Source organism: Psittacula echo (genome assembly GCF_963264785.1).
Source record: "Psittacula echo genome assembly, chromosome: 7".
Classification (NCBI taxonomy): Eukaryota; Metazoa; Chordata; class Aves; order Psittaciformes; family Psittacidae; genus Psittacula; species Psittacula echo.
In genome coordinates this window covers 56,933,012-56,953,463 of record NC_137740.1, presented here as the reverse complement: position 1 = coordinate 56,953,463, position 20,452 = coordinate 56,933,012, and the positions used below count along the sequence as shown (strand labels likewise).

The window sequence follows — 20,452 nt, the reverse complement described above, 5'->3', positions numbered from 1 at the left end:
GCCTCTGCTTCGGACTTCTAAGAATGTCATCCCTTCATTGAACTGTATGTGCAGAAGTCGTGTTAACCTTAAATAAAACAAAAATCCCATTAGCTTTGTTTAAAAAAAAAAAAAAAAAAGAGATTCACTATCTGAATAAAGCACCCTCTTTTCTGCCAGTTAATACTGTTGATAAAAGGTGTCAGCAACTGCTGTATGAAATCATACAGTATTATTTTTTAAGGTTGATTATTTGTCATTCTCACAGAGTACGTAATTTTTGATTCTTTACTTACTCCATTGCAGACAGGAAATAAGGAACAGGCAATTACCATTTGTAATTTATGCCCTGCTGTTCATGTAGCTGTGGATGTAGCACTTAAACTCTTTTTCAGTGCTGCTTAGTAACAAACCTTTTAGATGAAAAATAGACATGCCCACGTTGAATACATATTAGGCCAAATTTCCTTTCTAGATTGAGCAGTGCTACTCCCATTGAAGGGGGAGATTGTGCCTAGAACCCAGGGAATCTGTTGAAGATATGTTGCTTATGTCCCTTTGCTCTCAGTGGGGAAAAGACTAAAGGGGGAGTGTAAGCCCTGTTGAAAAGCTTTGGGAAGGTACATATGTATCATACATATGTACATATGCAAAAACTTCACTCTTTGTCTCCCCTGTGTTTTTACTACTTGTTTTGGGGGAAGGAACTATATTAAGTATTATATAGTTCAAGCTAGACCTAGAGAACTATCTCAGTTCTAATTCCAGTGTATCCCTGGGTAAAGGAGTCATACAAAAAGTTGCAAAACTAATAGGTCTTTCTGTAAGACATGAAAGTACACGTAAAGCTATTGAGACTGGGGGAAATATGCATGTGTTAACTAGTGAACTACAATAGTGGTTGGATTTGCAATCTAGAACTTGACAAATTAGGAAAGAGATAAAGAGTACTGCATCTTCTCTATTGTCACAAGTACCGCATCATGCTACTGTGAAGTGCTTCATGTTGAGCTCCTCAGGACAGCCACTCCAACCGTCAGTTTTTAGGAAAGTTGTGGGGGTTTATGATGATTGAGAATCTTTGTGTAAATTCCAGTGCTACTTCTTGGTTTATGTGCCAATCTCATTGCTTGATGCAAGCACTGAGGGCACTCACATTGTTCAGTCAATGTAGGAAGGAAGTGATCTATTAGGTGAGAAGTATTGTCTTGCAAGTAAGACATCAATAAGTATTTAATATATGTGCGCTACTAATTATAGAATATACGTTACTGATGAAAAAGGCAAGTAACTCTTCCTTTTAACCACTCCCTGAGACTAATTTATTCCTAATCTGAGATCTGAAATATCTGTGACTTCTGGACTTTTTGGTACCATTCCAGTTATAAATGGCTGATCTCTTCAAATTTTCTCTTTTTTAAGTGTTACAGGCTTTCTTGTAGCCAGCAATCTAGTACATTTTGTTTCCTTTCACCAATGTTGTTAACTGAGGTGTTAGGGAGGTGAGGTTTTGTCTTTAACAGCTGTTGTAATTAACAGGGTTTTTTGCCTTTTGCATTTGTTATTGAGACTGCCTTGAGGTATGTAGGATGGATTCTTCAAGTGATTTAATGGTTAGTGAGCTATGGATTACACTGTGCAAGAGAATAGAATCATAAATAAAAATGTTGCTTTTTATTTTTAGTGTTTACTTTGCCAAATCAGAGGTGTTCCTGAATTCAGTTCTTTTTCCTCTAGCATTTCGCGCAATCCCATGGGACTATCACCAAGCCGAAGCTGCCCATTGCTAGCTTTAAATACTAAAGGTACCTTGGTTGCACCACTAATAATGCTCATGCTGACAGTGTTGATTTTGTGCTATTTTTTTTCCAAGGACTGCTTGCCAGAGGGTTTCTAATTAAAAATAAACATATTTATCATTTTCCTTGGTAACCTAAGCTCTAAAGGTGTAATTCTTACCTGAGCATGAAGAGGAACAGTTATCAAACAGTAATCAACTGTTTTTCCTCTCCGTTTTTTACCTTTTATGTGTTGTGTGTATATATTGTTGATGCAGGTAGAGATGTTGTGTGTTTGAGCTGGAGCAACTGATTAAGCCTTTATCAGCACAGGGAGACAGTCAGTTATTGTATCTCATCAAGAAGAGAAATTTGGCTTGAGCTGGTGGCTTAAATACATCTCTGAGGCAGAGGATACCAAGATAGAAGAGCTAGGATTTCACTGGTGAGTGAAAGGGATCACATGGGGCTTCTGGCACTCTCTATATGGCATGCTGAAAGCAAGCCTGCCAGCGGCCACTGAGTTGATAGTATCAGCTTTGGCTGTGGAAAGTGTTGCAGACTGATACATGAGTAGGGGGTGAGCAGCCCTAGCAGGCAGTGGTGGTGATAGTAAAAAGCTTGCTAAACCTCTGAAAACTACTACTAGTGGCTGTTTATCTTCAGCCTTGAGGAACCACAAGCAGCAGAACTGAAAATGCCGAAGGATTATAATGTTTTTCAAATGCTGATTGCAGCAATTTGCTGCTTTTATCATCGTAAGTCTGTTATCAGAGTCAAGGTAGGTGCCCTTTTTGATAGCACTAAATACACAGTGTGCTTGTCAGTAATGCTTTTAGGTTTTGTTCAGAAGTGTTTGTTTTTATATGATGGTTGGGTACAGTGTGTTTCTGTTCTAAAGAATGTCTTTAGAATTCACCCTTGTCTCAGGCTGAAGCTTAAACAACTTTCAGTTTTATGAACCTGAAGCTGACTGTCTTTATGTTTAGGCACTGAGTGCAAAATGCCCTGTTCAAGACTTGCTGGAGAGCATTTTAGCAAAGCTTCCAAGTTTTTAGAATAAAACTGATCAGACCATTTGGTTTCCTAACTTTTTCATCTACTTACTGAAAACATAGTGAACTGTGCTCAGAAGCTCAGGGGTTTTAAGCACTTAAGACAATTTTAGACTTATATTTTTGAAATTACATAATTACAAAATACTCATAGAATGGTTTAGGTTTGAAGGAACCTTTAAAGATCCTCTAGTCCAGCCTTTGTGCCATAGGCAGGGGCATCTTTTGCTTTATGCAGAAATGCACTGTATGTACTAAATACAAAGAAAAAGCCTTTATAAACATTTTGAGCCACACTTACAGAATTATCTAAGTGACTTGGGAATTGAATTGTACTCAGCTGGGGTACCTAACTACTTCTGAGGATCTGTGAGCTACACCTAAGCTTTGCTATCTTTTTATTTAAGATTTATGCTTGAATCAATCTTTGAATAACATAGCGTCAGCTCTGTAAATCACTGTGTAATGTGTATAGATTTTTGTGGAGCACTTCCAGTGAGGAAGGATGTGAAGGTTGCTATCTTCTGGCCTGTCAGCTTTTAACTTTGATGGAGGCACTTAAAAGTGGGGAAGAGCTGCCCCTCTTCTCCCTCCTCTGGTGATTCACCTTTTAACTGTCCATTTCTGAAAGTGGGATGTGGGGCTCAGTCATTTGGGCACACTGACTCTGATCAGACTATTTTTTTTTCTCACTGGGACAAATGTCAGAAGCTATCATCAGAATAGAGCTAAAACTGCTCTCTTGTTACTGTAACTAATTTTCATTTTCGTTGTGATTTTAAGGATAAGGCTTAATTCTTCTGTTCTAAAACTTTGGAAATTGCATTGGGTTTTATTGTTGGCTGTCAGAACAGTTCTAAAACTGTTGTTCTTGACCACGCATGCCCTTTGTTTGACTTGGCATGTATTTCTAATACTTAAAATAACAGTGGTGTTGTCATGGCAACTTTCCATTTAGTCTAATCCATACAGTCTCTAGAGAAACTGAAACATTAATAGTGTTTGATGTATGGAAGGTAAAAAATAAATCCTTTTATGTAGAAACAAATTACAGCTGTGCTCTTTCAAAAATAAGGTTCTATTTAAAGAGATTTGCAGCATTTAAAATAGATTTGAATGCATGCTTTCCAGCATGCAGATTTAGCATTAGTTGACTCTGATGAACTGCTATTTTAAGACATTCTGATGGTAGGAAGTGGGGGTGCATTTGCTTAAGAGAAAGTGGCTCTAGGTATACAAACAGTTAGTGGCCAAATCAAGTAAGGTCTGCACCTTGGGGCCAAATGATGTATGTTCTATATATGCCAAAGTGCCTAGGATGGTCTGAACACCTGAGTTAAGACAGCTTCTTACTTAATTAATGAAAACATAGCACCTCAAGCAAAATGAGATGAATTTTTAGTTTTTATAGTAATTATAATTGTAATGAAATACCAAATTGATCCATAACTGAGCATGCTGAAGTCTGCAGCTACCCCTGAGAGATTCAAATTTCTTGCTGGATTCAGTTATAATTATGTTGTCTGATTTAATGGGAAACAGTATGTGGCCAAGCTCAGAGATGCCTTCCTGTGTCCTGTCAAAACACAGGAAGCAGTACAGCACTTGAATACTTGCATTTTGCTGTACTTAATTTTAGTGTGTGAAATCAGGATCCCAATAACAGATGTTTTGTTTTTCTCATATGTTAATAGAAAATATAAAGATGGGTGCAGAATATCCGAACATGGATCTGCTCATTCTTCAGGCATGATGTGTCAGTACTTTTGACAATCCCATTTGGTATTAATAGCTGCTTAAAGCTAAGGTCAGCTTCTACCTTTGAGGGAAATGAAGGGAAACTTCAAGACAAGGGGTTCCTATTTGATTCAAAAGGAAAAAAAGTTGAGAGAATTCCGAGTTGTGACTTAATGCCACGTCCAAGACAAAATATTGTTCTTCAATTTTTGCATTTTTGGGAAGAATTAAGACAAAATCAGTGATAAATGATGACTTAAAAAATGAAGAGGTCTAAATTTATTAAGTGAACTTTGCCACAAGACAGGGTCTTTTAGTTGTGACTAGTATAGTTGTCATGATTGGAGGGAAGACCTTGAAGTTCAAGTATTTGCATTCTTAGCTCTCTGCCATGATTCATCCTCAGATGAAGCTGTGCAAAAGGGGAAAGCCACTCAAATTATCAGGTCTGTCAAGTTTCAAAACTTCCAGCACGTTGATCTAGCTCATTACTGGGTAATGTACTAATGCTATGAATGTGGCATGCGTAAGAAGCCTTTTATAAGTAGCTACTTATTCACGTGCCATCTCTTATCTTGGATGAATAGCAAATACTTTTTATAGATAGTAGATCTTAATTAATATTTCTTCAGTATGTGATGATCTAAATCTGTTTTGCTGGCATCTTCAGGCTTCATGTATCCAGTTGCAGCATGTACGTGGAGGCAGTTGGATTTGATAACATGAGTATAAGTCATCAGCACCCAGAATTATGGGTCTGCGTTTTTGATGTTAGATGTGGTGGTGCTGGGGAGGGCCAAAATGATGGGCAGAGAGTGACTTATCAAAATGATGTAAAATTTTGTCTGGCTCCCTGAACTTTGATCCCCTGTTGCCTTCCTGCTGAGTTTGGGGTTTAATGAGTCTGATATTATGTAATTGTTTTTCACTTTCCCATGGTAATTTTAGACAGTTTATTAAACTTTCATCCCAGTGTAGTGTCTATCTTAAATATATAGATAGCCCAGGGACCACTGGCACTCTGTAAGTGATTCGTGTTCTATGGGAATGGGAACATTCCCCAGTAGATAATTATGCATTTAACTTCTTGGTAATAACTTTCATTTAGGTAATTCTCAGATTAAAACAAAAAACCTACACAGCTTGTAAAATCCTTTTGATTTGGTAGTCAAAATCCCCAAAGTCACTGAGTGAGGAGATTAGGATTTGGCTAACTCAAGCTCAGGATTTCTCAGGATCCATAATCTAGAAATGAGGCTGTCCTCCTAGCTCTAGATGTGGTCCTCTAGAAAGTTAAGGATTTGGTATCAATGTAGTGTTGTAGTGGAAGGTGGATGCAGAGTGCACTAGAATTAAGTCTTCCCATTACCTTCAGCTAACATTAGGCTGAAGTTGGTATTAGAAGCCTTTATTTTCCTCCTCCCAAACATTTCGCTAGTTAAAAAAAAAAAAGGCAGATTTTCTGTGAATGTCAGGCAGACTGAGAACATGCCCATGATGGAGTGTATTTGATTTGAAAGAGCTGTCACAGTCATGATGGAAGTTTTCATGGTGATTTGTTATCTTTTCATCAGTAACCTCAGAAGTTGTCACCTGTTGTCTAAACAAGCACACAGAAATCTTGTGGCTTCAAAATTACCATCCTCCTATGTCAGTTAATCTCTCTGAGTGGGTCAAGATTTCTCTCCAGTATCTTGGGCATGGTGAAAGCTTTTGTAGATGTTCTATGTCTCAAAAAACAATTAGTGATAAATAAAACGAAAATCCCATAGAAGTTGGCTGTCATCTATGCAAAGAGACTTTTAACACCCATTTTGTACCTCCCATTACTTAATATAGCACTTGTTACAGTACTGCGTGAACTTTGTGTGCCCTGGAAGATGAAGAAAAACTGCCCCGTGAAGAACGTTGCCACAGTTGTTCAAAATTTCCAAGGTGGTTAGAAATTGGTTTCCTAAATTTAGAAACTCCCTTTTCCCCCTTAGTTCCTTCTAAAAAAAATAAATCAAAAATAACTTTGTCCATGTGCTCTTGGTCAATGATACTACTTTCTTGTACAGGAGAAAGTAAAGGCCAACAAGAATGTTCTCTGCTTGCTCATGGGTATTATTTAAATGTCTGGTGCAAGTCTGTTGGTCTTGGTGGCTGATGAGTGGAGTTATAAGTGAAATTAAATATGTTGTACTCATTATAATTAAAATTAAAATGTATTATGAATTGATGTGTCTATATTTAAAAAAATACATTCATAGTGCCAGTCAGTTATTCTGATCAGGATCACAAGAGAGCAGGGTTAGAGACTTAAGGGATCTGTGCAGCCAGTGAAGTGTATCTTGATCCAGAACTGGAACTTTGACAAGAGATTGTTCATTTTCTGCGTGAACAAGTTGATCGCTCTCTAGTGGTTAGGAAATAGAAAAATTTAATTCCTTTTTTACTTTTCCAGATGTTTTTAGTGTCCAGTGTCTGTGCATCCATCCCTTTCTTCCTTGTTTCACATCTTTGTGTTCCCTCTTGGTATTTCCTGTTCCTGCCTCAGCACCCCCTTCATATTGTTCTGTTGATTGGTCTTGCTGTTAAATTACCCACTTGACTAAAAGCTATGCAAAGCTTGCAAAATTTAAGGTTTTGATGAATCTCAAGCTATTTCCCGTCTCTCTTCATTTATTTGGAGATTCTGTAAGACCTAGTGATTTTACGAGTTCAGGAAGTTGTACTTCAGAGTTTGTGCTGTATTTAATCAAACATAGCAGGCCTCTAGTTTTAGGGAAAAGATAGATTTGGGAGAAAGGTGTAATAGATTTGGTTGAGGTAGATAAAGTGCATTTATTGAAAGTTTAAGAAAGGCACTGGCTTATTTCCTCAATCAGATCATGCTTCAGTTTTCATAGAGCTGTTCTTATCTATCCCTAATAATTACCTCCTTTTTCTTTTTTTCTTGAATTCTTCAAGGCAACATGAGCTCAGGTGGTTTCCAGGGCTGCCTGTTGGGCTAATTTAAATACCAGCTGGCAGAGCTGTGCAAAGTACCAGGGAATAATCGAGATTGGATGGAAATGGTGGCCACCTTTAGTTGTGTGCCTGTAACAGTCCTTGGCTGCCCTTTAAGTACATAGTACTTTGCCAGAAGGATAGGAAGAGATGTGATGGGAAATTCCACATTATCAGAACTGAAGGAGCTGATCTAACATGACAGATTTTGGACCACTTCCAAGCTGTGTCCATAAAGTAAAAGTCTCTTCCTCATAAATCAAGCTGTTTAAAAAAAAACCAGCCAACCAACCAACAACAAGAAAATTCAACCAAACAAAACCACCACTTAATCACCTTAGAGAGGAATTAATAACAGTGGAAGTAAGCCTCTGTAGAAACCTGTGTGATTCTCATCTCCACTATTTTGATACTCTATTGGTACCTGTAATTCACTGGAGTTGTTGGAGATATGAACTGAGAAAAGAATCTACTGCCAACAGGCAACAAAAATAACTGAGGGGCTTTTATTTTGCTTATCACCAACCTCAAACAGTAGATTATTCAGCACAATTAAAAATTACTCTAATGTGAGCAATTCAGCCAGGATGGTTGACACAAAAGCTTGCTACAGTGAGTTTCCTTTGAAGGGTGCCAATCAAGTGAAAGTAACCCCTTGGATGCACAAACAACAGATTATTGTGAGAAATTACAATTAACATGTGTTCACAAGTTTCACAACAACAGCATATTGTGTTAGATCAATTCCTTTTTAAGTTCACCTAACTAAGATCATATTTTGATGGTAGATTTACTTAAACTTTGATATTTTCTATTTTTTTGTATGCTAGATTAACATTTGCCTGGGAAAAAAAATAAGTAAAATAGTACATGACATCAAGGGTAGTTTGTTACATCTGTAAGGAAAATCTGCTTTTAGTTTAATGCCCTGAAGTAGAAATCCTTTGGGAAATATAATAAACCTGCATGACGTTTATTGAAAACACTAAATTTACTGACTGGAAATCCTTCTCCTCCCCGCACCCCCCAAACTCTTGGCTTTCTGTTCTCCATTGGGTGTGTAGGTAAGTTTTAAGGGCTTCTGCTGGAGGTTGATAATACTTCGTTGCTCAATAGTTTTGTATTTTTCTTTTAAAGACCTGTTCACAAAAAGCTCAGCATGGCAGGAATATCTTAAAATAGCACCAGGACTGGAAACAATGCCCTAAAATGTGAACAAACAGTTCTGGAAAGCACATAGTTAGGGAGAGTTCTTTGTAAGTCAGGAAAAGCATCTGTATTGGAAAAGAGTTCTGTTGACTTGATTTGCTTTTATATTCCAGGGATCTCTCACAGGGTTGCTACTATTTAGAAATCTAAAGAGTTTAAACTGGAAGCATTCCTGTGTTGTTTCCACCATGTTTTGTTGCAGAATATACTGAAGTCTTTTAATTTTTGCCATAGACTTTTTATTTACTTTCATTTTTTACCATCCACTTCACAATCTGGCTGTAAATTCAGGTTTCTTTCTGTCATTAGATAGGAGCCAAGATGGCATCTTAAAAAAAAATAAATGAGGACTTACTAGTAAATGAAGGTTTGTCACTGTAAAGTTAGTGCAAATTTACAGCCCGTTAGCTTTTGGGTGCTCTTTGGAAATGAGGCTGAAGTATCTGCATCATGTTGTGTAGAATAGCTCACCTTTTCTATTAAAAGAAAGCCCGTTGCCATAGTTAATGTTGTAAGTTTACACTCTTCCTTATTTACAGACTAACATGCTTGTGTAGTCTGTACCAGGAGTGATTTTTGAGAGCTCACTTGCATGACGTGGATCTGAGCATACGCAGAGATTCTTGCAGGGCTGGGGGCCTGGGGTACAGTGTTTAGCATAGAAAGGGGCTGATACGATTACAGTCAGATCATTGGTCACACTTATCCTTTAATGGACAGGGTTTGTATAAGCAACTGGCCTCAACCAACAAAAAATTGTCCAGAAAGACATGCTATTACTAAACTTGCTTACCTAGGCAGTTTCCCCCCCATGTATTTTAGGATTTGTGCTAGCCTCAGGAGTTCTTCCACTAAGTTCAGAGTTGCATAAGGGTTATTTAAGCATGTTTGCTTCATCTCAGGAGATGTCTGACCTTTGGCAATCAGAATATGCTCAGTGTGGTAGACCATGGTGGAGAGGGTTTTTAACACAGCAATAATCATGAATGTTAACCATTTGGTTGGTTTGGATTCCTTAAATGTTTTTCTTGTTGTGTGCTAGATGTACTTCAAATGCAATATGTGTCTCATTATGTTATTTAAGTAGTGAAAAATCTATTGAACAACCAGAAGAAGTTCTAGATTTCTCTGCTGTATTTGTAATTCATGTGCATCTGTAACTTGATCATCCTGGGGTTGTAAGATAATCTGTGTCAGTACAATGGATGAAATTAGCCTGTGCAAAACGATGTATAGCTCTTTTTGTTGGCTAAGAATCTAGCTCTCCTAAGCAAATTCAGTTATTGCATTTGTGTACTGTGGTCTGTTCCATTTGCAGTAGCTTTGCCAGCACTGAGGTGCAGTGGAATGCTTTTGAAATGATGGTAACAACCTTTACAGTAGTTTTCTGTGTTTCAAGATCTCTATTCAGTCAAAAGAATCTTTCAAAAATGTAAGTACAATTCATTACAATCAAAGTAGCAGTTCCTTTCAGAAGATCAGCAAAATACACAGCTATGAATGTTAGAGATTTGTATGCCGTTAAAACCTAATGCTGTGATTTAGATTGGAGGGGGTATTATAAAATTTCTGCAGCCACCTACTTCCTTGTGTGGTCAGGGTAAAGGTGCTCTTGAAAAATCTATTCTCAGTGTGTGTGTTCTTCACTCTACGTACTGTTTATGCAAATGCTGTAATACTTGTTACCATCCTGTAAGTGAAATGGATAACTGTTAATCCTGGAATCAGTGTCAGTCAGCTTTAACTGGGTACCCAGCAATTGGAGTTGGGAAATGAAGGCAGCAGGTATGTGCTGCTAGTCCTTTAGCTATGTTAATGTGATGGGTCACAGAGGTGTGGGGTGGAGGGGGATATCAGGGTTAGGGTTAGGATTGGGGAAGTTGGTGGAGGACCTTGACTGTACAAAAGCACAAAGGATTTACTCCTTGTTGAAAATGCTTGTCTGTTTTGAACTACATTTGTATGGATATGTACCACCCTGTTATGGTTCACAGAAGCAGAGCTGAGGTGACAAGTGATTCTTTACCAGGTGTTTTTTATCTTTTGCCTTCCTCTGTAAGCTACTATGCTAATTTTTGTTTGTCTAAGAAAAACCTTAGTTTTCTCTGAGAAAAGTGGAGAGGAGAATTTATCTCAGAATTTCTCTGGGCTCCCAGCATGTTTAAATAGTCTTGGCAGCAGAATGCCTCTTCTGGCATTATTCCACCAAAAATCTGCTGTCTAGTAATCTGTTGTAATTCAGTCTGCTTGAAATCACAGGCAGGATTGTTGAAACAAGTGCTAAATGCTAAGTGCTAAATGCACCTGCTCCCACTGTTAGGTGCTGTGAATGCTCAGTATCAAAAAGGAAAGGCTACAGAGAGCAGGGTTCATAGACAGAATGAGATTGGTGGGCGAGTGTTCCCAGTTCTTGTTTGAATAATGCAGAGGTTGCATATTTACATCAGTGTGTCAGTGAAGAGAACCTGTGGGGTTTGGCTCATGTTCAGAGCTAAAGGAAAAATAAAATCCATAACACACTGGAGCAAGATCTTGCATTTTAGTCTGTACTCCAACTGGAGGCCTCTCTCTCACACATCTCACTCCTTCCCTGTACCTTCTTTTAAGAGAGGGTATACTTTGATTCTTTCATCAGTGTAGAATATTCTAAATTGAATACATAGAATTCAGTACTGTACAATACATAGAATATTCTGCAATGAGTCTCTTGGGTATTTTAGGCTTTGGAAACTCTTCAGCAACAGTAAGAATGCACTGGAGTCCCCAGGCCTTGGGGGATGTATGGAAATCCAAAGAACTTCCCTCCACTGAGGGAAGCTTATGAAAGTACATGACAACTCTCTAGAGAAGATTCTGCACTTTACTTGGTTGGCCACACTGCATCCACAAGAAGGACTTAGGAGCCAGGGTGCTCCAGGGTGAAAGCTGTACCCTAAGAAGAAGCAAAGCTGGGAACTGTTCAGATAATTTTATAGTAGTTGTGCAGTGGTGATGGAGATACCTCTAAGAAGTTCTCATGTGTTTTGTGCTATGGGGCAACAGGACCTTTTCCCCTTAAGAAGGGAACATCATGGACATGCAGATTTAATGACCGTTAAAAGTAAGACCTTTAAGGCTGAAAATTTACTTTGGCAAACGGAATTTAGTGCAACAGAAATATTTATGTCCAGCCTGTCTCAGTGCATTTGAAATGTTCTTAATTGGATCGGTTCCAGGGGGGTGGGGGAGAAAGAATCTGAATTGAAAATTGAAGTTTAAGTAGGAGGGAAGAGTATTGGAGCAGAGCATTTGGGTTCAGCTCCGTTTTTGTGGGTATAGTTAGAATTATTGTTGGGAAGAGGAAGTAAGAGAAGTGCCTTTGTAGGTGTGTCCCTGTTAGTTTGGTGTACGGACAGAACTCTGTGCTCTGTTCTGTGTATTATACACTATAATAATCACATGTTATCTCACCAAATGCTGGATTTTACAAATGCAGAGGGTAAAGCCAAGCCAGGCTGCTGAAAGCAGCACCTGCATTCCAGTGGCTGGTGCAGATCATGTGATGGAAGTCAGAACCCAGGTAAAATGTTAATCACTAAACCTGGCACAGCTGAAGCTTTTAATCTTTTATTACAGTTTTCTAGGGAGAGGCAGGTTATGGACAACAGCCCAGAAAAGCTGAAGAAGGAGTTAGAGGAAGAACTGCAGCTGAGTAGTGAAGACTTGCGTAGCCATGCTTGGTACCATGGACGTATTCCTTGGCAGGTACGTGGTCATTGCATTGCCAAACATGCTTTGAGCTTTTGTAGACAAGCAGAATTGTACTTAAGTACTATACACATTTCTGATATCTTCATTCATTTAGTAGAAACATAATGCTTATTTGTGTGAAAGCTATGGTATTTATCACAGCTTGGTATGAAATGAGGCTGGGAAAAGATTCAGGTAGACAACAATGGAAAACAAAGGTATTTCATGATTTGTGTGAATAAAGGTAGAAATGGAATTAAGCTTTATATGAGAATACTATTCCCACATATTGTTCAGGCACACGGACATTAATTTGGTTCAGTATTCTTAACCAAAGCTAAGATGTTCTTGTGTATTTTCTTTCTTGCACTTGGAATTTGGGGGAGGGGAAAAATGTCCCACAACAAAATCTGTGCAATAACTTGATGTTAATCCTTACAAACATCTTTGAAACGTGTTAAAGCTGTGGGTGGGTTGGAGTTTCGGTTCCCAGAGCGCCTGGAGCTCCCCCTGCGGGGCTCCCGACTCCGGCCGGAGCTGCAGGCTGCCTTTCCCCTCGGTAAGCAGAGCCCGCACTGCACCTACGTACACTGCACCCAAGATTAACTGTTAGATGCAGAGTTTATCACATGAAAGGACTAACTCAGAACAGGAAAAACAGGATTGCGCTGACTCTTCCTAGTACTATGCAGTATTCACAAAGAATAAAAAATGAAAGCTTCTGTCACTGAAGGTAATAATAAAAGACAATTCTGGTGTCCTCTAGTAAGTAGGCTTCTAAACCTCAGTGTGACTGTCTGTTCAGATGTTTTGAAGTCTAAAATCCTGAGTCATTGCTTTCCCTTCATGCCTTATTTTTTATTAGCAAACTATAAGAAATATATAGGTGTGAGTCGTTCAAAGAAACCCCCCCAGATCTCTGCCTTGGGATGGGTTCTTAAGGTTGGAATTGGAGACATGATTCTTCTACTGCACTTCATGCTTTTCTTTATATTTCTGGCTTTATCTGTCCTTCCAGAACAGCCAAATGAATGTTTAAGCCTATGTTTAAGAATACTTTGTTGTGGTGCGTTGTTTGACTGCTTGTTTTCTAATTCTAAAAGTCTTTTTTTGCATAATCCTTTTTCCTCAAAGGTGGCAGAAGGCCTGGTTCAGAGAGATGGAGACTTTCTGATCAGGGATTCTCTTTCCAGTCCTGGGAACTATGTTCTTACCTGTCAGTGGAAAAATACCTCCCAGCATTTTAAGATCAACAGAACAGTTCTAAGACTCAATGAAGCCTACTGCCGTGTTCAGTATCAGCTTGAACTGGAAAGCTTCGACAGCATTCCCGGCTTGGTTAGATACTATGTTGGGAATCGCACACCCATATCAAAGCAGAGTGGAGCAATTATTTTTCAGCCTATCAACAGGACTGTGCCTCTCAGGTGTCTAGAGGAAAAGTATGGTGTAACTCCAGTCCGACAAAAAGAGCCAAGTATCCCTGAAGGAAAACCAGAAACTGCAAAAAGGCTGAGTCTTGGTATATCCAGCATGCAATCCCCAGAGCAGAGCATACCCAGGGGCAATCTTTTAAGGTACTTTAATTTTGCTGTCCTTATGGAGGGAAATGAGGTAACTCTATCAGCTCTGGTTGTAGGTGATGTGAATTTTCACTCTGATTTTAAATGGGAAACTAGGGAAGAGGGTTTGCTGACTTGTAGCAAATGAGTGAGAACAAATGTGGGCTCTGGAAGCACAACAGCAATGCAGCTTGTTCTTGGCAAATCTCGACTAGAATAAAACAAAGAATTAGAATAAAATCTTCTTGCTGCTCCAGAGAAGCCTTTCTTTCCATGTTTGACTTCTGCAATAAAATGCCAAGTGTGGGATAATGGATCCTAATTTCAGTGTCCAAATCAAATGTTTCATTAAAAAATCTCAACACCAAGAAACATCCTCATGAATGTTGCAGGGGTCACACATGTTATATAGCCCGTTCATTTCTGCCACAACAGCATGAAATACCTTTTATTCTTATAAGCTGCCCAAGCTAATGATCCTTGCACTGTTTTTGATATATTCTGGCAATTAGGTATGTGTGTTAAGAGTGTTGGATATATTGATATGGTTTTATTTGCATTTTTGTTTACCCTAGAAACAAAGAGAAAAGTGGTAGTCAGCCAGCTTGTTTGGATCATGTTCTGGAAAAAAGATTCCCTTTGAAGGCTCACCAGTCAGAGAGCTATCTTCTAATAGGTATGTTCTATAATTAAATGTTTCACACTTAGAATTTGTGTGTGTCCAGGTGATCCATTATGCTTCATACCAAAGTGAGATTGTTGAGTGTTCTCAGTCCTGTACATACAGATATATTTAATGGCCAGTGTAAGCTGTCTTAGCGTATTGCTTGCTCCTTAAGTCACTGGAACAGGGTTTTCACTTACAGTGCACCAGCTTGCTGAGTATCTTGGCACACAGCTCAGTAGGCTTCCACAGGAAAAAAACAACAGCTACAGTTGGCATTAATATCTTTTTGACAGTATGACCTTTCCCTTGCTTGTGCCTTACAAGAACTGACTTGTCTCACTCATGCCATTTTGACAAGTCTATTAAGTAGAAGCCCTGTCTCATGGAAGTCTGTCTGGTAACTGCTTCCACAAGTATGCAGATGTGCTAGTGTTCCTCCCCAGGAAAAAACCACTGCTTTGGCTTTTGTATTCAGCCTTCCCCCCCCTCCCATCCCTTTTGCTTTTTGTTCCTTTTGCTGCTGTCTGGTTTCATGGCAACTGTCATTGTCTTCGTCCAGTGATACAAGGTGTACCAACACCTGACCACTTGTTGATGGTGGCTTTTTCTTTCTCATACTCTTCAGAGATGTAAGCAATTGTATCCATACTAATATACTGGCTAAGGAAGTTTCAAGGATTTATCTGTTGCCTATGGACAAATTCTAGTGTTTCACTTCTGAGGCTGCTAGTCATTTTGAATGCTGAAATTTGTGGTGCCTATTGTGGAAAGAATTCTTGAGACAAAAGTAATATTGAGTGTTTGTAAAGTGAAACTATATCTTGATAGAAAGGGTGTGCTCCTGTGTTCAGCAATCGGATGGACAGATATTCATAAAACAAGTTTCTGTCCATCTGTACTCGAATCGATCATCTTATTCCAGTCCATGGCTGCAAAAAGTTTTCTTTTGGTACTACACCAGTTAATCTGAAGAGTACTGCTGTGTATTTCATCACGGGGTCCTTCAAGCAGGTTCTGGTATCATACTGCTTGTGAGTGGTGACAGGCTGTGCTTTGCAGATTTTGTCTGCAGAAATTGAGAGCCAGCTGAAAGCGAGCAGCAAAGCCCATGTGCTGCAACTGGCCATTTTGCTGGGGATACCAGCATATGCACGGAGAACTGCAGACTGGGAATGTCTGATACACAGGCTTCAGTCCTAGATTGGATGCTGAGGTTTGAGTCCAGATTGAGGTATAAATACACAGAAGCATGTGGATGTGTTTCTCCAGCTCTTGCCATCAGCTACCATTTAGGGAAAAGGTTAGCAGCCCTGAAATTCATTCCTTCCATACCTCATGTCAGGTTCAGGCTTGACTGTGGGAAGCTTTTCTTTCATCTCAAACTTGTCATTCTCAGAAATGACTCATCTTTTATGTGGTATGGCTGGAAGTTTCTGCTTTTATGGCCTAGATCAGGTTACAAAGAAGCCTCCTATTCCAAGCCATGGAGACTGTCCAGCTCTGACAGTATAGCCTATGTATGCAGCAGGGACTGGAATTATTGTCAGCGTTACCACAGAATAATATTATGGTGCAGCTGTTCCGTGTATTTGGGATTTGGGGAAGATCAGCAAGAGAATGGAATTTACTGGCTAGCTCATTCCTCAAAATACAATTTCATGTGCATTTTGTCACAGAGTAACTGACATGAACTGTCAGTATTTTCCTCCGGAATCAGCATTAAGACATGAACCTTGGGACAGGCATCAGGAGTGATACGTGTTTTGGCCTTCTAAAATTCCGTTTTCCCTTGCAGGTTCAAGACATCCATCTCGATTACCTGAAGCAGATGCAGACCCATATCCAAGCTCTCCTGCATTTAGAACAGGCAGTGAGCCTTCTCTAAGCCCCACAGTTGTTCAGAAAGTCACTTCTGAGTTACAAGTAGGAGAAGCTCTTAGAGGATCAGACAGTCAGCTCTGCCCAAAGCCTCCACCTAAACCCAGCAAAGCACCCCTGATAAAGCCCCCAGATTCTCCCTTAGCTTCCCACAGTTCAGAAGGACACTACTGTGAACTAAGCCCTGCCAGAGATCCTGCAGCAACAAAGCAGCAGTTATGTCAGAAAACCAGCTATGTGGAACATCTGATACGAAAGGAGAGGGGAACACACTCATTCAGGAACTCTGAAACAAACTATTTGATCTTGGAAGATGACCCTACAATGAACTCTGCAGATCCTTTAGAAGCTTCAACTCATATGGCTGAAGATGACAGCATCTTTTCTGCACCTGTGTTTGAGACCGTGTCTAGTTTTAAACCGAATGATTTTGAATCCAAACTACTTCCTCCTGAAAACAAGCCATTGGAAACATCAATGTTAAGAAGAATTAAGGAGCTTTTCACCAACAACAGTGCAAAGGTTATTGCACAGCATATTCTTAGAATGGACTGCAAGGTAAGAAAACTCTTGCATTTTATTTTGTACTGTGCAAGTTCATACTTTTTACATAACCTATTTGAAAAGATTAATGGGTAGATTTGCAGCTAATACAACAAATGTGTTGCATTGATTATAGGAATTTTTATGGTGTTGGAGTGGTTTTTTTCCCACATTGGGAAAGTTTGGGTGATTCAGCCTGGAGAAGAGAAGCTGTGTGGCGACCTTTTAGCACCTTCTAGTATCTGAAGGGGGCCTACAAGAATGCTGGAGAGGGACTGTGCATCAGGGACTGTAATGGTAGGACAAGGGGTATTAGGTTTAAATAGGAGAGATTTAGGTTGGATATAAGAAAGGAATTTTTTTACTCTGCTGGTGGTGAGGCCCTGGCACAGGTTGCCCAAGGAAGCTGTGAATGCTCCATTCCTGTCAGTGTTCAAGGCCAGGTTGGACAGGCCTTGAGCAACCAGGTTTAGTGGAAGGTGTCCCTGCCTGTGGCAGGGGCTTGGAACTAGATGGTCTTTAAGGTCCCTTCCAACACAAACCATTCTGTGATTCTATTTGAAGAACAAGAATGTTAACCAACCCTTTGGACTAAAGGTTTCCCACTGTCCTTGCCTTAAGACTCAAATTCTCAGCATATCATACATCTTGTTAATCTCCTATCAGTTGCTGTGTATCTGTGATTCAGCCTTTCTTCTATACCGGAGGGTGAGCTGTCTGTGCTGTAAACCATTGTGGAAAGTACCACTTGTGACAGGAAATAGCCAGTTAGCTCACAAGGGCAAACAGTAGACAGACATTACCTGGTTGCCATACCCTGGCTGGTATGACATTCAATGGAACTAAATGTATTTAAACTAGATGCTCTTTTTATCTGAGTTTCTGTCTTATGGCTGGACAGGTGGTGGGGGAAAATAGCTATCAGGCCTTGTGCATTTTTCTCCTATGAGAACTGTATTGCTAGGAAAGTCTTCAGAAAGATGTAAAACCACAAAGCATTACTTTTCTACAATGTAGACTTTGTTTAGCTGACAGAGCTTTGGATGGGCTGTTGGTTCAGAAATTTGGCAGTCATTTCCTTGTGAGCTGTTGACTTTCTGTAATTCATGAAATGCAACTGCAGTTGAATCTGCACCACTTTGCTGGGCTGCCAAGTGCTGCACTTGCCACAGAGCAGCTACAGGAACTGAGTGATGGGGCTTTGTGTTTAACTGCAGCTTGAGAAGCAACACGCATGGCTACTTACTGGGCAGCTCCACTGCAGACGAGAAAGGAAGTGGCAGTGCTCCAGAATAAATAGGTCTAGTGCTCAGCTTAGCACTGCTGCACTGATTCACACCTCAGGTCTGGGAAGGGGGTATTTCACCAGAGCAACAGTGGGATGAGTGTGCCACTCCCTGCCAGCTGCTGGGTTCTTGCCAACATCAAATGCAGCTTCTCTCCTCAGTAGCAGTGTTGGCTGCTGCTGAGTGAGGCTTTACACAGACATGGTGACTCAGAAAAACTCAGCTCTACAACTGTTTGGTCTTTTCAGAAGTGATAGACTGTGGCTTCTTTACTATGGTTCCAAGAGTAGCAAGAGCATTCTCTGACATTTTAGCTCTGAAATTCACCTTTTCCTCCTTGAACCTCATAATAAAAACCAGAACGTCTTTTAATATATTGTTAAAGTGTATGTTGCTTGAAGGCACAGGATATGCATGCCTTGGAGAATTAGTAAAGGAGTTTTATATATACTATATTCAATTAGGTTGTTATTAGTCTCCTTATTTTAAATTCTATGAGCTCTGGAATGGGGCCAAGGAAAATGCCTCTTGGAAGTGTGGGAGCCTGCACAATTCATTAGAAGTCACTGGAGCATTTTACAGAAACAGATTTTTGGGGTTTGGAGCAGGAACAGTAACTGGCTGGGACACGTAGAGAAGTCTATTTTATCTTTATCTTGCAGTGCTGAGAGCCAATGCCTGTCATTTGTTGGTAACTTGCTGCATACTACCACACTGATAAGAACTGCATGATGCAACAGGATTGGCATGTGAACTTGGCCAGAATAAATGCTTTGTACTAAGATCTGTGATAAGGCTGAAGTTCATAGCTTGTCTCGAGTGGCAGCAGTGGCTGTTTGCCTTTTAAATAGTGAGATGTCTAATAATGAGAGGAGCACCCATATGGTGATGGAGTATCTGCCACTTGCAGGCCTAAGAGGACTTCTTGTGACAAAGAAGTAGCAGTCAGTGTGTCTCTAGGGACTTCAGAGCACTCCCACATCTCCAGAAGTGAAACAGGTTTCTCGACAGTGCTAGATTCTGTACCAGGGAGGCTTGTTGTGTTGCCCAGATTGCTTTCATCTTTTCATAACCAAGAAAGCCTGCTGACATGTCAGTAAATAGCAGGCAGATCAGTTTGTGCATGTGTCATCATACAGGCCTTAAACCAGCAGATAATCTCACATTAGTATGTTAATGTGGTTTTGCCTATAATTAGCAAATTAGCATGTATAATTGCTATTGCTATAACCAGTAGCTAATATTGTGTGTTTAAAAAGCAAAGACAAATTGGTGAGGGTGTCAGCTTTCACATGCTGACTTCATTAGGCCCTCAACATTCAGTGTCCTCCTTAAAGGCCTTTTACTAGTTAATCTTTATGAGGAGCCTCTGATTTAATCCAAAAGCATTCAGAGCAATCATCTTTTTAGAAATGAAGGTGGCCAAGCAAATGTTGGTCTTTTTGTGTAAGACACTGAAAGTGCATTCAAGTTAATCAAGTTTTTCTTAGATGACTGTATTCTACTGTTGCATGCTGTGCGCTTAGCTCTGTATGCCCTGCACTAACCTGGAGGACTTCTATGTGGTTGCAGGGGGAGTTTGAAGTAAATGAGTTTCAAATCACATGCAGGTCTTTTGCCCTTGGCAGGTGGCGAGGATACTGGAAGTGTCTGAGGAGATGAGGAGGCTTATGGGAGTGAACTCTGGGCTGGAACTGATCACCTTGCCTTATGGACATCAACTGCGCCTTGACCTCATTGAAAGGTAAGTGTTCCTGTTACTCATTTCCAGGGCAGCTGGCCAGAAGATCAGAGCATTGCTACATTGTACTCTGCCTCCTCAAGAGTGCTAGCCTACACCTTGTCTGAATTCATGTGTACAGAGGGCAAGGTAGAGAGATATGACATAGAACTGCTTTTTGCATAGGAAACATTCCGTAATGTCCTGGGGCAAATCCACGCATGTAACACAGGGAAAGAGGACCTGTCCTTAGAGCTCAACACCCTCATCTCCTTTAAGAGCTCAGCCAAACCAAAATTTAGGGGGGACCTAGAATAT

The 20,452-nt window shown here is 39.9% G+C and overlaps 1 protein-coding gene across 1 annotated transcript in view; it reads left to right on the top strand.

Annotated features, from left to right (window-relative positions):
* BCAR3 (BCAR3 adaptor protein, NSP family member) overlaps positions 1–20,452 on the top strand; it is a gene marked incomplete at both ends in the record, with an annotated part of 73,363 nt that overhangs the window by 49,446 nt on the left and 3,465 nt on the right. The window contains 5 exons of the mRNA XM_080622596.1: positions 12,365–12,493; positions 13,613–14,055; positions 14,616–14,716; positions 16,503–17,143; positions 20,043–20,158. Of these exons, the coding sequence (XP_080478722.1) occupies positions 12,365–12,493; positions 13,613–14,055; positions 14,616–14,716; positions 16,503–17,143; positions 20,043–20,158 (1,430 nt within the window). The remainder of the gene's footprint in view (positions 1–12,364; positions 12,494–13,612; positions 14,056–14,615; positions 14,717–16,502; positions 17,144–20,042; positions 20,159–20,452) is intronic.